The 15,000-nt window shown below is 44.6% G+C and overlaps 1 protein-coding gene across 2 annotated transcripts in view; it reads left to right on the plus strand.

Moving 5' to 3' along the window:
• The window catches only part of pex7 (peroxisomal biogenesis factor 7), a 23,775-nt gene extending 8,969 nt beyond the window's left edge, over nt 1–14,806 (plus strand). The window contains exons 8-11 of one of the 2 annotated variants that reach the window (XM_035143616.2): nt 972–1,027; nt 8,258–8,357; nt 14,304–14,423; nt 14,624–14,806. In XM_035143616.2, the coding sequence (XP_034999507.1) occupies nt 972–1,027; nt 8,258–8,357; nt 14,304–14,387 (240 nt within the window). In that variant the 3' untranslated portion in view covers nt 14,388–14,423; nt 14,624–14,806. Of the gene's footprint in view, nt 1–971; nt 1,028–8,257; nt 8,358–14,303 lie in introns of both variants that reach the window. The other variant, XM_035143615.2, reaches the window with a different exon arrangement.
• Nucleotides 14,807–15,000: the final 194 nt, after the last annotated feature.

Raw genomic sequence — 15,000 nt, forward strand, 5'->3', positions numbered from 1 at the left:
ATCAAAACACCCACTTAAATGGACCTAATAAGACCACACACACACACACACACACACACACACACACACACACACACACACACACACACACACACACACACACACACACACTGTATGTGGGTGTGTGAGAGAACAGACAGCTGCAGAGGAAGCCAAACACATCCCAGTTACTCAGATTAGGAACATGTCACACACACACACACACACACACACACACACACACACACACACACACACACACACACACACACACACACACACACACACACACACTGCAGACAGGAAGTAGAAAGCAGCTCAGACGGGGTTTTCAGGTGTCACCGATCGATCCAGAGAACCCGTCTGACACTGTGTGTTTGCAGATCTCGTATTGACTTCACTGTTGGAGCAGATTCACCATCAGCAGCAGCAGAGTTGAGAATAAACAGAATCTGTGAGCGTCACTTTCCTGAACTGGATCTTTTCTGCTCGTCGCTGCTGTTCACTGTCAGAGATTTAACATCCAGCAACATCATCAGCAGGAATCTGAAACAGGGCGAGAGACGGGAGGAAGGTGTGAAACGAGGCTTCCTGATAAGAAGGTGAAAGTGTCAGAGGCAGAGTGGGGGACACATGAAGGAACAAATTAATTTCTGAGTGCTTAGTGGCCGGTGGCTGAACTCGCTGCAGAAGAGAAACGTTAACGTTCAAACCCTCTGACGCTCGGCAGCATCAGAACGTTCAGCACAGATGAAAACGTGTGAAACTCAGTGATGCCTGTGAATCCACCGTATTGAGCTGAAAGCAGTTTCTCCTTTTCACACTCAACACTGCAGCCGTGTCTTTATTTATGAACTTAATACTTTTCACCAGATCAGTAATCAACAACCTGAATATTCTTCAGAATCATCAATCATAAAAGAAAACCGTTGATATTTTAATTTAGTGTTTATGTGAAGATCATTAAATCACTTTTATTCTTTCTTCTGCAGTTTTCTCCGTTCAGTCCGACGGTGTTGGCGTCCTGCTCGTATGACTTCACTGTCAGGTAGGATCACTGCTGCCTCTTCTTCTTCATGCTCCTCTTCCTCATCTTCTTCATCTTCTTGTTTTCTTCTTTACATTCTTCTTCTCCTCCGCCTCTTCTGCCTCCTCCTCCACCTTTCTCTCGCTCTTGTTCATCTCCTTCTCCACCTCTTCTTCCTTCTTCACTTTCTTGTCTTCTTCTTCTTTTCCTCTTCATCTTCTTCACCTCCTCCTCCTCTGTCTTCTTCTTCCTCTCCTCTCATGCAGTCTCTCTCTCTCTCTCTCTCTCTCTCTCTCTCTCTCTCTCTCTCTCCGGACATCAGGCACTTAGTAAACTTTGTGTGATGGATGTCTGGTGATGGACTCGTGGGTGTTTGTTGTGGTTGAGTTAAGAAACGTCTAAGAAACCTCAGACGTGTTTTTCGTGAATGAGGCTGTTTCAGGTTCTCGTGTGCGAGTAACATAATTTATAATAAAAATCCGTGAGGAAACAAATGAGTGCGACTGAATCCAAACCCCCGGGAGCTTATTCAGACGTCTCGCCTGAACAAATAACCTGGATATTGATTTGACTCCGCAGCACTTCTCTGTTCTCCTGGAGCTGGTGGTGCTGGTCGGCCTGTGAAGTGCATTCAGAGACTTGTAGCAGCACTTTTCTGACGCAGAGGTTAAGATGTGATCTGGTGTTTCTGCTTACGCTCCTTTTCTTTCAATTACCAGCCACAGTGGGTGGATGGTGTCGTGGTAGAAGAGGTAATGACAGCGAGGACACGGTGTGATACTGTGTGATAAAGTCAAGTGGAGTGTGAGCGGATGAGCTGATCCTTTATTGAGCTGCAGCGGCCGGCTTAATAAAATCCGTAATTTCAAGCAAGAGCGCCTTTTGTGTTTCTTACGAGAATACGCTGCTTCTCCATCTCATCCCTTCGCTCCGTGTCTTTTGATGATAGGACATAAGCCCCACCTCCTCCATGTCAGCAGATGGGACACAGACCAAACTTGTGCATGTGATATAATTGCAGCACCTGTATCTGAGATATTGTGGCTTCATTTTTATGGTCCACCTTTATTTAGTCATTTGTTAGCGAGGCCCTGGAGCCTTCGACAGACTCTTTATCTGTAGCTGTGGAGGAGTTAACCTGCAGGTTGTGATTACTGGAAGAGACGGAGTTAGAGCCAATGATTACAACGTGATGGTTCACTTGCATTATTCAGATTAGGTATCCAGGTATCACAGGTTAATTCCACAAGCAAATGAGATAGCAATGCAAAAAAAACCATTTAACCGTAAGAGAAGCAAAATGAATTTTCTTCATTTCCCAGATGGTTTTAATTGCACATTTATTATGTGTATAAAGTCAGGGAAGCATCGCTGAGTGCTGCATGTTCCATAACTGTAATGAGTGAGCGTAGCAGCAGTGGTCTGTCAGATGCATGTGACGCTTTAACCTCACTTCTAACTCCTCTTCAGGAAAAAGGTGCAATGTTGAAAAAGAGCATTTGTACTCAGGAAGGTTCCCCCGTGCAAAGGATTCCAGAAGATTTATTATGCATTCATTTTATGCCATATGTCATCTTTTACTTTGTTTGCAGCCTCCGGCCCTTCGCCTCCTCCTCCTCCTCCTCCTCCTTCTTCTTCTTCTTCATGGAAAATAAACGTGGTTTGCTACATTTCTAAGGATCATTACCACAGAGGCTGTTGTCACACCTTAGAAAAGGTGCCTCTGTGGCCGCGGCAGAGTTCTACACGTTTCTTGTGTGTGTGTGTGTGTGTGTGTGTGTGTGTGTGTGTGTGTGTGTGTGTGTGTGTGTGTGTGTGTGTGTGTGTGTGTGTGTGTGTGTGTGTGTGTGTGTGTGTGTGTGTGTGTGTGTGTGTGTGTGTGTGTGCGTGTGCGTGTGTGTGTCCTATAATGAAATCGGTACTCAGCATAGAGTATTTGAGCCAATGAAAAGCCTGGATCAATAAAACACAAGGTTTGGCACAGATCCCTTTGGTATTTCCCCCTCCTCTCCTCCTCCTCCTCCCCCACTTATTATTCCAGCATCATCCCTCTTTAGCTTGTCAGCAATCATCCCTCCATCTTTACTTTAGAGTCTCTTCTACAACAGCAGAAGTTGAATTGAGCCATTTTGAGGCGTTCAGTCAAAAACTACTGGAACAAAGAAAGTCTCAGTGACAGACAGATGACTGAGAGTGTGATCGCTGGAGATCCTCAGACCGATGAGCTCACATCAGCATCATCTTTCATGTGGTTTGTTGAGTCCGATAATACCACAACGCTCATTCACAGACCCAGTGAGCTGACGCAGCTCCAACGCTAACCGTTGCTCTGATTGGTCGCACGTCTGTCCAACTAAAAATGAATAAGGTCTCAGACCATAGACTGTAAATCAAGATGGACGACACGTCTCTGCTGCCACTGTCCAGAGATGAAGCCAAAATATAACAGAGTGTAAACGGATAAGAACGTTGCCATGATGTGGTGATGACGTAATTTACAGTCAGTCTGTGCAGATCGTTGAGTGGAGCCAGAGTATCAAGGTCCCGCCCATACACCTGCCCATCCAATCAGGAGTGAGTCTCAGCTGTCAATCATGAGTCTCAGCTGTCAATCATGAGTCTCAGCTTGTATTTATATCATCAAATAACTGATTCAAACCAAACTGATCAGAAACATGAACAAACATCAGAGAGAGAAGAACGAGCTGAAATGACAGAAACATCTTTAACATTTATTTCACATCTACTTTGATTTTTAGTTTGGTCCATGTCCCATCTGCTAACATGGAGGAGGAGGGTTTATGACCTATACTGCAGCCTGACACCAGGGGGCGATTGTGACACTTTTCACTTCTTTATCTGATGAACATTTAGCAGATAACGAAGCTGAATGTTCCCTCAGGAGGTGGAGACCAAACATGGAGCTAAAAAACACAAGCTCTGGAGCTGCTGATTAGAGACTTCATCTACCAGGACAACGTTAAAAGGCCTGAGGGAAAACCCCGATGATGTGAACGCTAACGTTTCTCGAGAACAAGTCTCCGTGTATCTTTGATTCAATCTGTAATAATCAGCTCTGAGATCAACTTGAATCCATTCATCAAGCTGCGATCAAACCGTTCAGCTGTTATCTTAATAAGACATCGTGACTGGGACTGAGGCAGGACCACCACTCCCCCTCTGTGTGTGTGTGTGGGGGGGTCATGTCTGAACCCTCTCAGCATCAATCATGACTCCTAATGATCGATGCTGCAGCTGGAGGCTCTAATCACCTCATTAACAGGAGACTCTTCGTCAGCCCCTCGTCTTCCTCTCTGTTGATCTGAGCTCCTGTTGGAGACTTTATATCGAAACAACATCAAACTAAATGTCTTTGAGAACGACTCAAATCAAAAGTATTCACTTAGGTATTTGTTTTATTATTGTATATTCATTTTGGTAATACACATTTTAGATCGATAAAAAATAGAGACTCACACATAAATGACAATTAATAAAAGAAAGCAAACTGTACGAATTAAAGTGCAATTATATAAATTGAAAATTAGATATGTTCACTCGCTGACATTTCCCAGACATTTTACTTGGAGGCTGCAGGAAAAGTTCCAGAAAATGTCCAGAGCAAATCCTGAAATGTGAATCTCGTGGATCTTGAATCATTTGATCGTGGATCTGTGATTGTGTGATGTGTCATCACTGTACTCCATCACACACCTGCTGCCTTCCTGTGTTTTCAGGACACACACAAACTGCTTTACAGGCACATATGACTGTACATGTACACACAGGGTTCTATTCATCCCTTGTCATCCCTCGCTTCCTGCCCTCCGCCCCTCTGCTCTCTTCTGTTTATTCAGTCGTCGTATTGAATCTGGGTTTCCAGTGGAGGATTCTGGGGGTTGACCTTTCTCACTGTGGCCTGGAGTCACAATATGTTTTAGATCAAAGTTATTTCTTTGACTTTTATCATCATATAAATTGTCATCATTCACCAGCGTGTGATGCTGAACTAACTATGTTCAGTTTTGTGGAATCAGTGCACGTGTCATGTTAACCACATGTACCTTAAGAGCCAATCAGAGTCATGTTTGTCTGAGGTAACGTGTTCTGCTCATCTGTTTGTGGGAACATTCATTTCCTGTTTCAATTAAAGTCCTCGCTGACATCAGCTCTTTCTCTCTTTCCGTCTTCATGTCGTTCGCTCTTTCTTTCTGTCTTTTTATTTTGGTTTTGTTTACACTTCTGAACGCTCTACTGTTCATTTGTGTTTCTCTCTTTCTGTGACTTAATGAGTTTCATAGTAAAAGTGACACACACACACACACACACACACACACACACACACACACACACACACACACACACACACACACACACACACACAAAGCTGACAGGTGAATGGAGGCTTCCACAGATAGAAATACAATAGACGCTAAATAATTACCTCCCATGGAAACTACGGACAAAAGACATCACAGACTAATTTATACAAATAACACAGTGTTTGTCTAACTGGGACAGTCATCTGGACACACACACACACACACACACACACACACACACACACACACACACACACACACACACACACTCTAAACATGTGAGTCGCTTGTTTTAGTGAAAATCTTTCACTTCATCACAGTTTATATCAAAATAATCTCATGAGTTTATCTTCTTTCTAATTTCATTATTTATCCGTCGCCTCTTTTCTAGATTCATCGTTTGTCTTTTCTTGTTTTTTTGCTCGTTTTCAGAAGTGAAAGTTGTGATTTACTTGAATGTGGTTAAATGTTGAAAAGAGGGAACCAGTGAAGCACTTTGTCGTCTCATTGATCACAATCGTTGCTGATAGATTCTTTAAATGTCACATATCTGCTGATACAGATCTGATCCAATACATTTGCTGTTGTAAAACAAGGCCTGGACAATAACATCTTGGATTTATAGAACTTCTCCCAAGGTTTCTAAGGCCACTTTACAGAGTTAAGAACAAATAAGAATAAAACCAACTAAGAACAGGACATAGCAATGCTTGCTGGGGAGATCTGCAGCGTCCCAGGTTCTGTGGTGGCGAGCAGACAGGTCCCTGGTGTCAGATGTCGTAGAGCAGATCCGCTGCAACACGAGATGAGATGAAGATCAGCTTCATTTGAGCCGATAGCTAATAAGCATTCAAATAACAGGCCGCTCTCTCCACCAGTCGGTTCATTGATCCTTTCTTCTCTACCTTCAACCTGCACGTGGGTTTAAACCTGGAAGCTCAGGACCCACAAGGTGTAAATAAGCAAAGAAGAAATAAAAGTCTGCTGCATTCGTTCAGATAATTAGTCTGAAAAGCCGACTCCCGTCAGCCGACAGTAAGTCATCGCTCTCTTTACGCAGCCAATCAAAGCAGGAGCGGCTCTCAGCTGCAGGATTATTGCTCCTGCCTCTTAACGCACTGAACAAACACTTTCATTTCTGTTCAGATTTCTTTATTGACTCTGCACTTCATTACGTTTCTCCAGACTGAGTGATGAATGTGTTCCTGCGCATACGTTTCTGCTTGATTTATCACAAACTCTTACTTTGTGCTTATTTCATAAAATTACACTGATATATATATATATATATATATATATATATACACAGTATATCAGTATATATATATTTACAGTATTTTGATGGCTCCACTGCTCAGAAAAGTACGTTTTGTCATTGTTTAACAAAAGCGAGGCTCCAGCGAGAACACAATTATTGAAAAGTAAGGTTTTCTCTCCTTAAATCGAGGATGATCATGTTCCGCTGAAAGAAAAACATCATACAAATGACAAACCGTCGACAGCCCTTCGTTAGCATGCTAACAGGCTAAAGAACACCTGTCAATCACTGCTCCAACGTCAGTCGCTCAAACGTAGAGAAAAATCTGAAACTTCTGCTGAATCCTGTTTCTTCACCTCGTCAGGGAAATAAATAAAGTTCATATCGTGTCAGACGTCTCATCTCTGACGCGTCTTCGTGCTGATTGGTCGACACGTTTACTTCTGAAATGTATTTTTTCCTAACTTCGAAAGTTTGAGTTATAAATCAGCACCGAAGTCCGCAAATCACGCTCTGCTCATTAGGCCTGGAAGTGAATATGTCCGCACTGCAGCACTGTACCACACACACACACACACACACACACACACACACACACACACACACACACACACACACACGAGGAAAGTGAGTGTGAACAATGATTTACACCAACAACTCACTCAATATATAATATCTATCAATGGTTGACCCTCCCCAGACACCCATCTCTCAGTGTGTGTGTGTGTGTGTGTGTGTGTGTGTGTGTGTGTGTGTGTGTGTGTGTGTGTGTGTGTGTGTGTGTGTGTGTGTGTGTGTGTGTGTGTGTGTGTGTGTGTACTAATACTGGCCTAATGGAGCCCAATGGGAGCTGCAGTGTTCCCTCTGAAAATGATTTAATTACATTTGCAAAGTGGATGAGACTGGAGGGAGTGTTTGCTGCGTCAGGTCTTTGGCACACACACACACACACACACACACACACACACACACACACACACACACCACTCTGTGAAGAGCAGGGAGAGAAACAGTCTTTCAATTAGTCTGATTGGCTGCTGCTGTCCGAGGTCTGGAGGCCGAGTTTTACTGTCCCTCTATTTCTTTACCTCTCTCTCTCTCTCTCTCTCTCTCTCTCCTACATCTCTATATTTCAGGATCTTATTCTCTTCATCCCTTCTCCTTTATATCTTTGAACCTATCTCTCCCTCCCTCTCTCTATCTTCATCCCTTCTTCTTTGTATTAAACCTTGTTTTCATTCACAGAGTCAGTCAGCTGATATTTAGCTTCTTGTACTGGATGAAAATATCAACGTATCCTTGATTCAAACATTTTAAAACCCTGACTTGTTGTAGAGCTGTAAGGAATGTTGACTTGAATAAAGCGATGACTAATGGACGCCTCTCGTCCCAGACCTCAGCTCAGGGTAAAACAAAAGACAGACGCCGACAATCTGCTGCTGCTTCAGATGAGAAACACATACTCCTTCATGTCTGGAAACGTCTTGATGTGAACACACATTGGTTTTACTCGCGTTGCCTCCTGAACAGATCGAACACGTACAGTCATCCTGTCCTTTTACTTGCAGTCGATGATGTGGTCACGTTTTCTGTTCTGTTCCTCTGTGTTTGAGATCTTAACTTTTCTAAGTTTCTATCTTTGGTAAAGTTGTGTGTTGTGTGTGTGTGCAGGTTCTGGGATCACAGCAGGGAGCAGCCTCTTCTGGACACGGTGGAACATCACTCAGAGTTTGTCTGCGGGTTAGACTTCAACCTGCACATCCCCAACCAGGTAACACACACAAGTGCGTGGTTAACCATGGAGTAATCGCTGTGTCTGTGTCCGGTTTCTCCGTGTGTGTGTTTCTGTTGAACCAGCGATCTGTGGACTCGTGAGGCGACTGACGTCACACTGACACTTGGCTGTCAGGCGGCTGCATGTTCCAGTGTGGGGGGGTAAAGAAGCAGTGAATTGAAAAGGCCACTCGCGCCTCATTCAGTTTGTTTGGACGGGCGCTGTCAGGTCGTAGTTCAACTTGAAGTCAGGATTTAAATGCTCCTCCTGAGACGTCTGTATCCGGACATCAGTGGTGGAGTCAGCGTCAGTTGTGTTTGAAGCTTCCGTCTGTGAACCAAGGCCATTGGTCCTTTTCAGTCTTTTTAATCTTAAACTGATTCAATGAAGTTGAGCTGTGTTCAAAACAGCCCTCAGACGCCTCAGGCACTTTAATGTTGATGTGATATTTCCCTCTGATCGAGCACCTGAACAGGGGAGCCTGTGAATGCTGGAACCCATTAGCAGCCAGTGGTTCGTACGCTGCTTATCACAATGAATCAAAACAGCCTCTCTAGCTTCAGGCGGCGGCTGGATTCAGTTCTGTTCATTACGCTCTGAAGATCAACCTGTGATGGGTTTGTTCCTCTTTACTCAAGTGTGTCGTTTTTCAGTTTGACAGCAGCACTTATTGATTTCATGTTCAGATTTTAAAATGCTTTCACTCCAAACCCTGCGCTGTGCTTCAGTGAAGAGGATAAACAGATCACATCCTTGTGAGTCTCCACAGTCGGAGACGAGTCGACTGTCCAACACACCAGCTGCTCCCGTTTGTCAGGTTCAGGTCAAGAGGAACATTTAATACAGTCCTTAGGGTCCATCACCCTGTGACTGTCCAGGGACAACTGAAGGGAAGGGCAGTTGTTGGTTTTGATCTTTTAAGGATGCAACTTGATTTTGTCACCATGTGGCGTCACGGTAAACAGCCTGTGGCAGCCAATCACAGAGGGCGAGCTGCCGAGCTCCCGCTTTCAATCTGACAGTGTTTTAGATTAGATTGGATTATTTCTTATTGTCATTGCACAGGGAACAAGAACTGAGACAACGCAATGCAGTGGTGTGTTGAACGGTGTCAGATAATAAGCTGTGTGTGTGTGTGTGTGTCTGTGTGTGTGTGTGTGTGTGTGTGTGAGAGAGCAGCAGTAATGAGCTGTATTGTTAGCCCTGTTGTTATCGGACTTGTCGTTACAGGAAACAGGCTGTAGAATAACACACTGACACACACAGCTGTGACGAGGACACACACACAGACACACACACACACACACACACACTGACGTCACAGACCAGATCTCCTTCCTATTTTCAGTCTCTCCATCTTGTTTCCCTCTCTCTCTCTCTCGCCCCTGTTTCCTCCACGTTTCATATTTCACGTCTAACTCTAATGTCCTCAGGGGATCTCACCTCCAGATAGATTCAAACAATCGTCTCCAAAGAGAACGGTTCTGGGTCGTCACCCTAAATGTCACAGAACTCCAGGACTGAATGAGGATGTTGACTTATTCCTCTAACATCATCCTCTCACGTGTCCTCCAGGACGTCCAGCAGCTTCTCTCAAATGAACAGATCCTCATTTAAACAGTCTGTCCACCTGCTGTGTGTGGACAGGATTCATTACTGCAGTGGAGAGGAAGCTCTCCACTTCTCAAACAGGAAGCACTGAACATGAGTTTTCTGCTGCTGGAGTCATACAGAGGTTTGTGTTTAACTCTTAGGAAGTAGAACGGTAGGAGACATTTGTCCAGAATGATTGTTTAAAGATTCCTTGATTTAAATGACAATGTAAACTGTGGATGAGAAGCCAGAGGACACACAGGCTCCTCCTCCTTGTTGCGGTACCACACGTGTTGTGAGTCTCCAGCTGCACTAACTGGTTTTATAACATTTTGCTGCCTTAGTGTTTTGTTGTGAGAACTTCCAGTGAACTCTCTCCTCATTTCCATAAAACATGGCTGCCTGTTCAGTTACCCTGACATCAGGTAATCTGCTGGGAACTGTGAAGCTTCAGTTTCAATATCAAACCCTCCTCCTCTTCCTCCTCTTCCTCCTCTTCCTCCTGCGACACTTTGTCTCCTCTTTCTTTTAGTTGTGCTTTTATCTTTTTACCTCCATCTTTATTTCTGTCCTTTCTTTCCCCATTTGTTTTAATTTCCTCCTGATATCAGCACTAACTTACACTTATAACCTCTGCTCTAACCACTCGCCCTTTTCTTGTTTCTCCCACACACACACACACACACATACCCACACACACACACACACACACACACACACACACACACACACACACACACACACACACACACACACACACACACACACACACACACACACACACACACACACACTCACACACACACACCCACACACACACTCTCTCTCTCTCTCCGTCACTGTTGTGGTGTCTGTTCTTATTCAAGTGTAGCCACATGTGCCTGATGGATCACCCTCTTTACAGCACTGCAGGCCAAACCACACACACACACACTGTGCTTTGAGTGTGTGAGTCTGTGTGAGTCTGTGTGAGTCTGTGTGTGTCTGTGTGTGGACCAGAGAGGATGAGGTAATGGATCATACAGGAATGCAGCATGACAACCTTTCACAGGTCTGTAGGTTGGTGATTTGGTAGAAAACCACAGAATCTGGTCCAGTTCTATATGAAGTGATCTGGTGGAGTGTGCTGTTCTCTGGTTCTAATACAGGAGTGTATCCTCATGTACATTGGATTTGGATAAATGATGGAGATTTCCACATTTAAACTGGGATTGAGAAGCAGAACAGAACTGGTGTAACAGCTCGTTCATTGGGATTTATTCTCTCCTGTTAGAACAGAACCCCGGGTGGTTCGGACCAGAGCTCGGCTCAGGTCCCACTTCTCTGTCCGAACTGGATCCAAGTGAACCGAGATGTGAACAGGCTCATTGACCCTGATGTGAAGCTGCTGTGTGTTCAGGGACACAGTTCTGTGTGAACTGTAGGACACTGAGACCATGTGGACATGTGAACATTTCTACACTGTTACTGAGGAAGTGCCACTCCACACGTTACCATGACGACTCAAACAGCGATAATGAGCGTGTTGTCGTGAACGACGGCTGCAGACGTACATATCTGCCTCGAGCTCATTCATGTGTTAATTATTGTTTCTCCTTTTTGTTTGAAAGAGACTTTTAAGGAGACATTTGAACAATCGTCAGACTTTGAACTTTCTCTGTCTTTTCTATTCCCTTTGGTCTCGAAGCCTTCTCCTTGTGTTCCTCCTCTTTCTGCCGCTCCTCCCTCCTCGTTAGGCGTCTTGTCGTTTCTCTCTTTGTGCTTTGCTGCAGTCTTGGCCGCTGCGCGTGGCCTCGGCCGTTAAAGTTAATTAAAGACGGGCATCCCTCTTCTCAGTGGCTGACTCACTGCACAGCCACTTTGCTTACTCATGGCCTGAAGCTCGTTGACTCACGGACTCAGAGATCCAATCAGGAGGGGAAGGGAAGCCCGATGGTCAGGGGGCGGGGCTGTGACGACGCTGCGTTTGTGTCCAGATCAAACACATGATGTAAAACGATGTTACACAATTACAGTTAGAATTATCTACATATAACAAATCAATATGTATCCATCTAAAACATCAGAGCTGCAACTCTTTGTTTGAAATGTCGTTGTATTGCGTCGTGTACTGCGTCGTGTACAGCATTGTGTACTGCGTTGTGTACTACGTTTTGTGTACTACGTTGTGTACAGTGTTGTGTACTACGTTTTGTGTACTACGTTGTGTACTGCGTTGTGTACTGCGTTGTGTACTGTGTTGTGTACTGCGTTGTGTACTGCGTTGTGTACTACGTTGTGTACTGCGTTGTGTACTGTGTTGTGTACTGTCGTTGTGTACTGCGTTGTGACTTACGTTGGGTACTTCTATCTGCGTTGGTACTGCGTTGTGTACTGCGTTGTGTACTCTCAGCCTTCTCCACAGAGAGTAAACATGTCTATATGATACAAAGTCAACAGATATGACAGGTGGAAATAAACCCTGAAGGATTTGAAACGCATCCCGTCCGTCACAGTGATTATAATTAATCACAGCACAACCCCCGCTGACATGTTAATACGTTTCCACTGACTGAGCTGACGGCTCGTCTCTGATTGGCTGAGCTGACCCCGCAGCCCAGAATGCAGCAGGACAAACCTGCAGCAGAGAGGAGCCGGATTCTAACGTCTCAGATTCCAACCATCAATCGTGTCTTTGTGATTTCACTCCTGCTGCAGCTGCTCCTCCTTCTCCACCAAACACAAAGGAGGCTCTAACACCTGTGACCACGCATCTACGAATACAGCCGAGTGGAACCGGTGTTTCGCTGTTTCAGCCGGCGTGTGTCAGATGATAGCCACGTCCGCACAGAGGCATGTCGTTCAGCTGATAGACACGTCCCCCCTGATTATAGAGTAAATGGTGGAGGTGGAGACGCAGCTGTATTTCATTCATGTCATCAGATCAGCTGCTGACGAGTTTGAGCTCCAGAGGAAGAAGAAAAATACTTTGAACTTGATTTATGATCAATTTACCTTGAATTCCTGTCTTCAGCCTGATTTGCCTTCGTTGGTTTGCTCCTGCTCAGATTCCCAGTTAATCCCTGTTACCTCCACCATGTTTTCATCTTTGTGCTCAAACCAAACCTGGTGTAATTTGTCGTCTCTCTGTGTGCGACACTTAAACTCGACACTTAGAGACAAACACACTGGAACTGAGATAAGGACTTTAGGAGCGTATGAACCGAATGTTCTCTTCGGACAATTGTCCAAATAACTCAAATCTGCAGTGACAAAAACACTGGAAACATCGGAAGTGGATAAGAAGTTCTAAAAAACACAGAAAACATGAAATAAAGTGAGCTCATACCGATTCTTTCTTATTCTGTATTGATCCGTGTTCTTATTCAAATCGTCTCCGTTCATTAAAATCCATTTTTTAACTGGTGAAAAACCAGATTAGTTTCTGTTACTGTCCATCTGCATCTTTGGTCTGAACATTAGTCCTGAGAGATGAAAAGAAGAACGTGAATCACACTAAATATCAGACGTCTGTCGAATGCAAAGGAAACTTCAGCGACAGAGTCGGTTCTGTGCTGCTGGAAGAAGAAAAACAGGTTTTATTCTGTCGACCAGCTTCTGTAAATGCATTTGTCCCAGACCTGATAATGGAAGGTAGTTCAGACGGAGCACTTTGATGTGAGTGTTGCAGGAGACGGAGAACTGAACGTCTGTCATCTCTCCACCTGCAGCACAAAGAACCTCATTATTTCAGCTGGAAACCGAGTTTTACTTCACTTAGAAAAGCCCCAGACCCCGGTGCTTCTGTTCCAGCATTCAGACGACACCTAGAATATCTAGATGTAGCTTTTATTCCTCCACGTTGGCAGGGTTAGGGTTCTACAGACACTCACTTGGACTCGAGAATGAATTGATATCAATGTGAGGCCCCTGGTATGTGTGGAAGCTTCCCAGAGAGCGAGTGGACGTGTTGATGAGGTTTCTAACACGTGACGGACGTGAAACTGGAAGAACACAAACATCTCAGGATGAAGAAGAGGAGCCGTACACGTAGAAGACGAAGACGTCACCTTGGAAACACGAGGAGGTTCCAGATCTTCTGGTGATGAGGGCCGACGCCGGTGTGGATGAGCTGTAAACAACAACACTGATCTTTCCACAGCAGAGTTTATACGTCATGTCCGGCCTCCTGCTGCTCTACAGGCTCCGCCCCTCGCCTGATGTTCCCCACATGTTCCTGTTGGTGAGCAGAGTCGGGACCCAACAACCTGCTGCTGCTGCTTCACAGACACTCACTACAGGAAATGTAGAGACATGTTTTACAGAGTTTGTGTGAAAGCTTCTTGACATTGTGGCTTGTGTTGTCTGCAGGTTGTTGACTGTTCCTGGGATGAGACGGTGAAGATCTACACCCCCGCCTGTCTGTCTGCTGGAGGGCAGCGTACAACATCGTAGAACTTTTATCCAAAACTTAACCCTAACACACGTCTGGTGAGTCGTCACTACAGTGGTTTAAAATGGAAACCATGGAAACCAGTCCTCACAAAGGGTGGAACTACAAACACTCTGGAAACGAAAAGGATTTGAAATGCTTAATATGGAACCGTGTGTGTGTGTGTGTGTGTGTGTGTGTGTGTGTGTGTGTGTGTGTGTGTGTGTGTGTGTGTGTGTGTGTGTGTGTGTGTCAACAGAAAACAGGTTTCTCTATTTACTAATAAAAGAGGACAGCCTGTGAGGCAGCTGCAGTTTAATGTGACGGGGACGAGTCTCAGTTTCTGTGTGACTCTGATCAGCTGGTTTCTTTGGATCAGGAACAGTTTGTTATGTTTCAGGTCAGATTTGCAGGTAATGTGAATAAATCATCTTTCACACGACGTCATGTCAACTGTGTTTCTTCTTCTCCGTTATCTCAGGGATCTTCAGTTAAACTGCAGAACAAATGTCAACTGGGACTAATTTCAGAATAAGTGAGTGTAGATGAAGATCAGTGTGTGCAGCTCCTTCAGGGAAGCTGAGACTCACTTCATCACTTCACATTTTAAAAAGCGTGTAATTATTCCCTCTCAGG

This window comes from Hippoglossus stenolepis, chromosome 20 (assembly GCF_022539355.2).
Source record: "Hippoglossus stenolepis isolate QCI-W04-F060 chromosome 20, HSTE1.2, whole genome shotgun sequence".
NCBI classification, from domain to species: Eukaryota; Metazoa; Chordata; class Actinopteri; order Pleuronectiformes; family Pleuronectidae; genus Hippoglossus; species Hippoglossus stenolepis.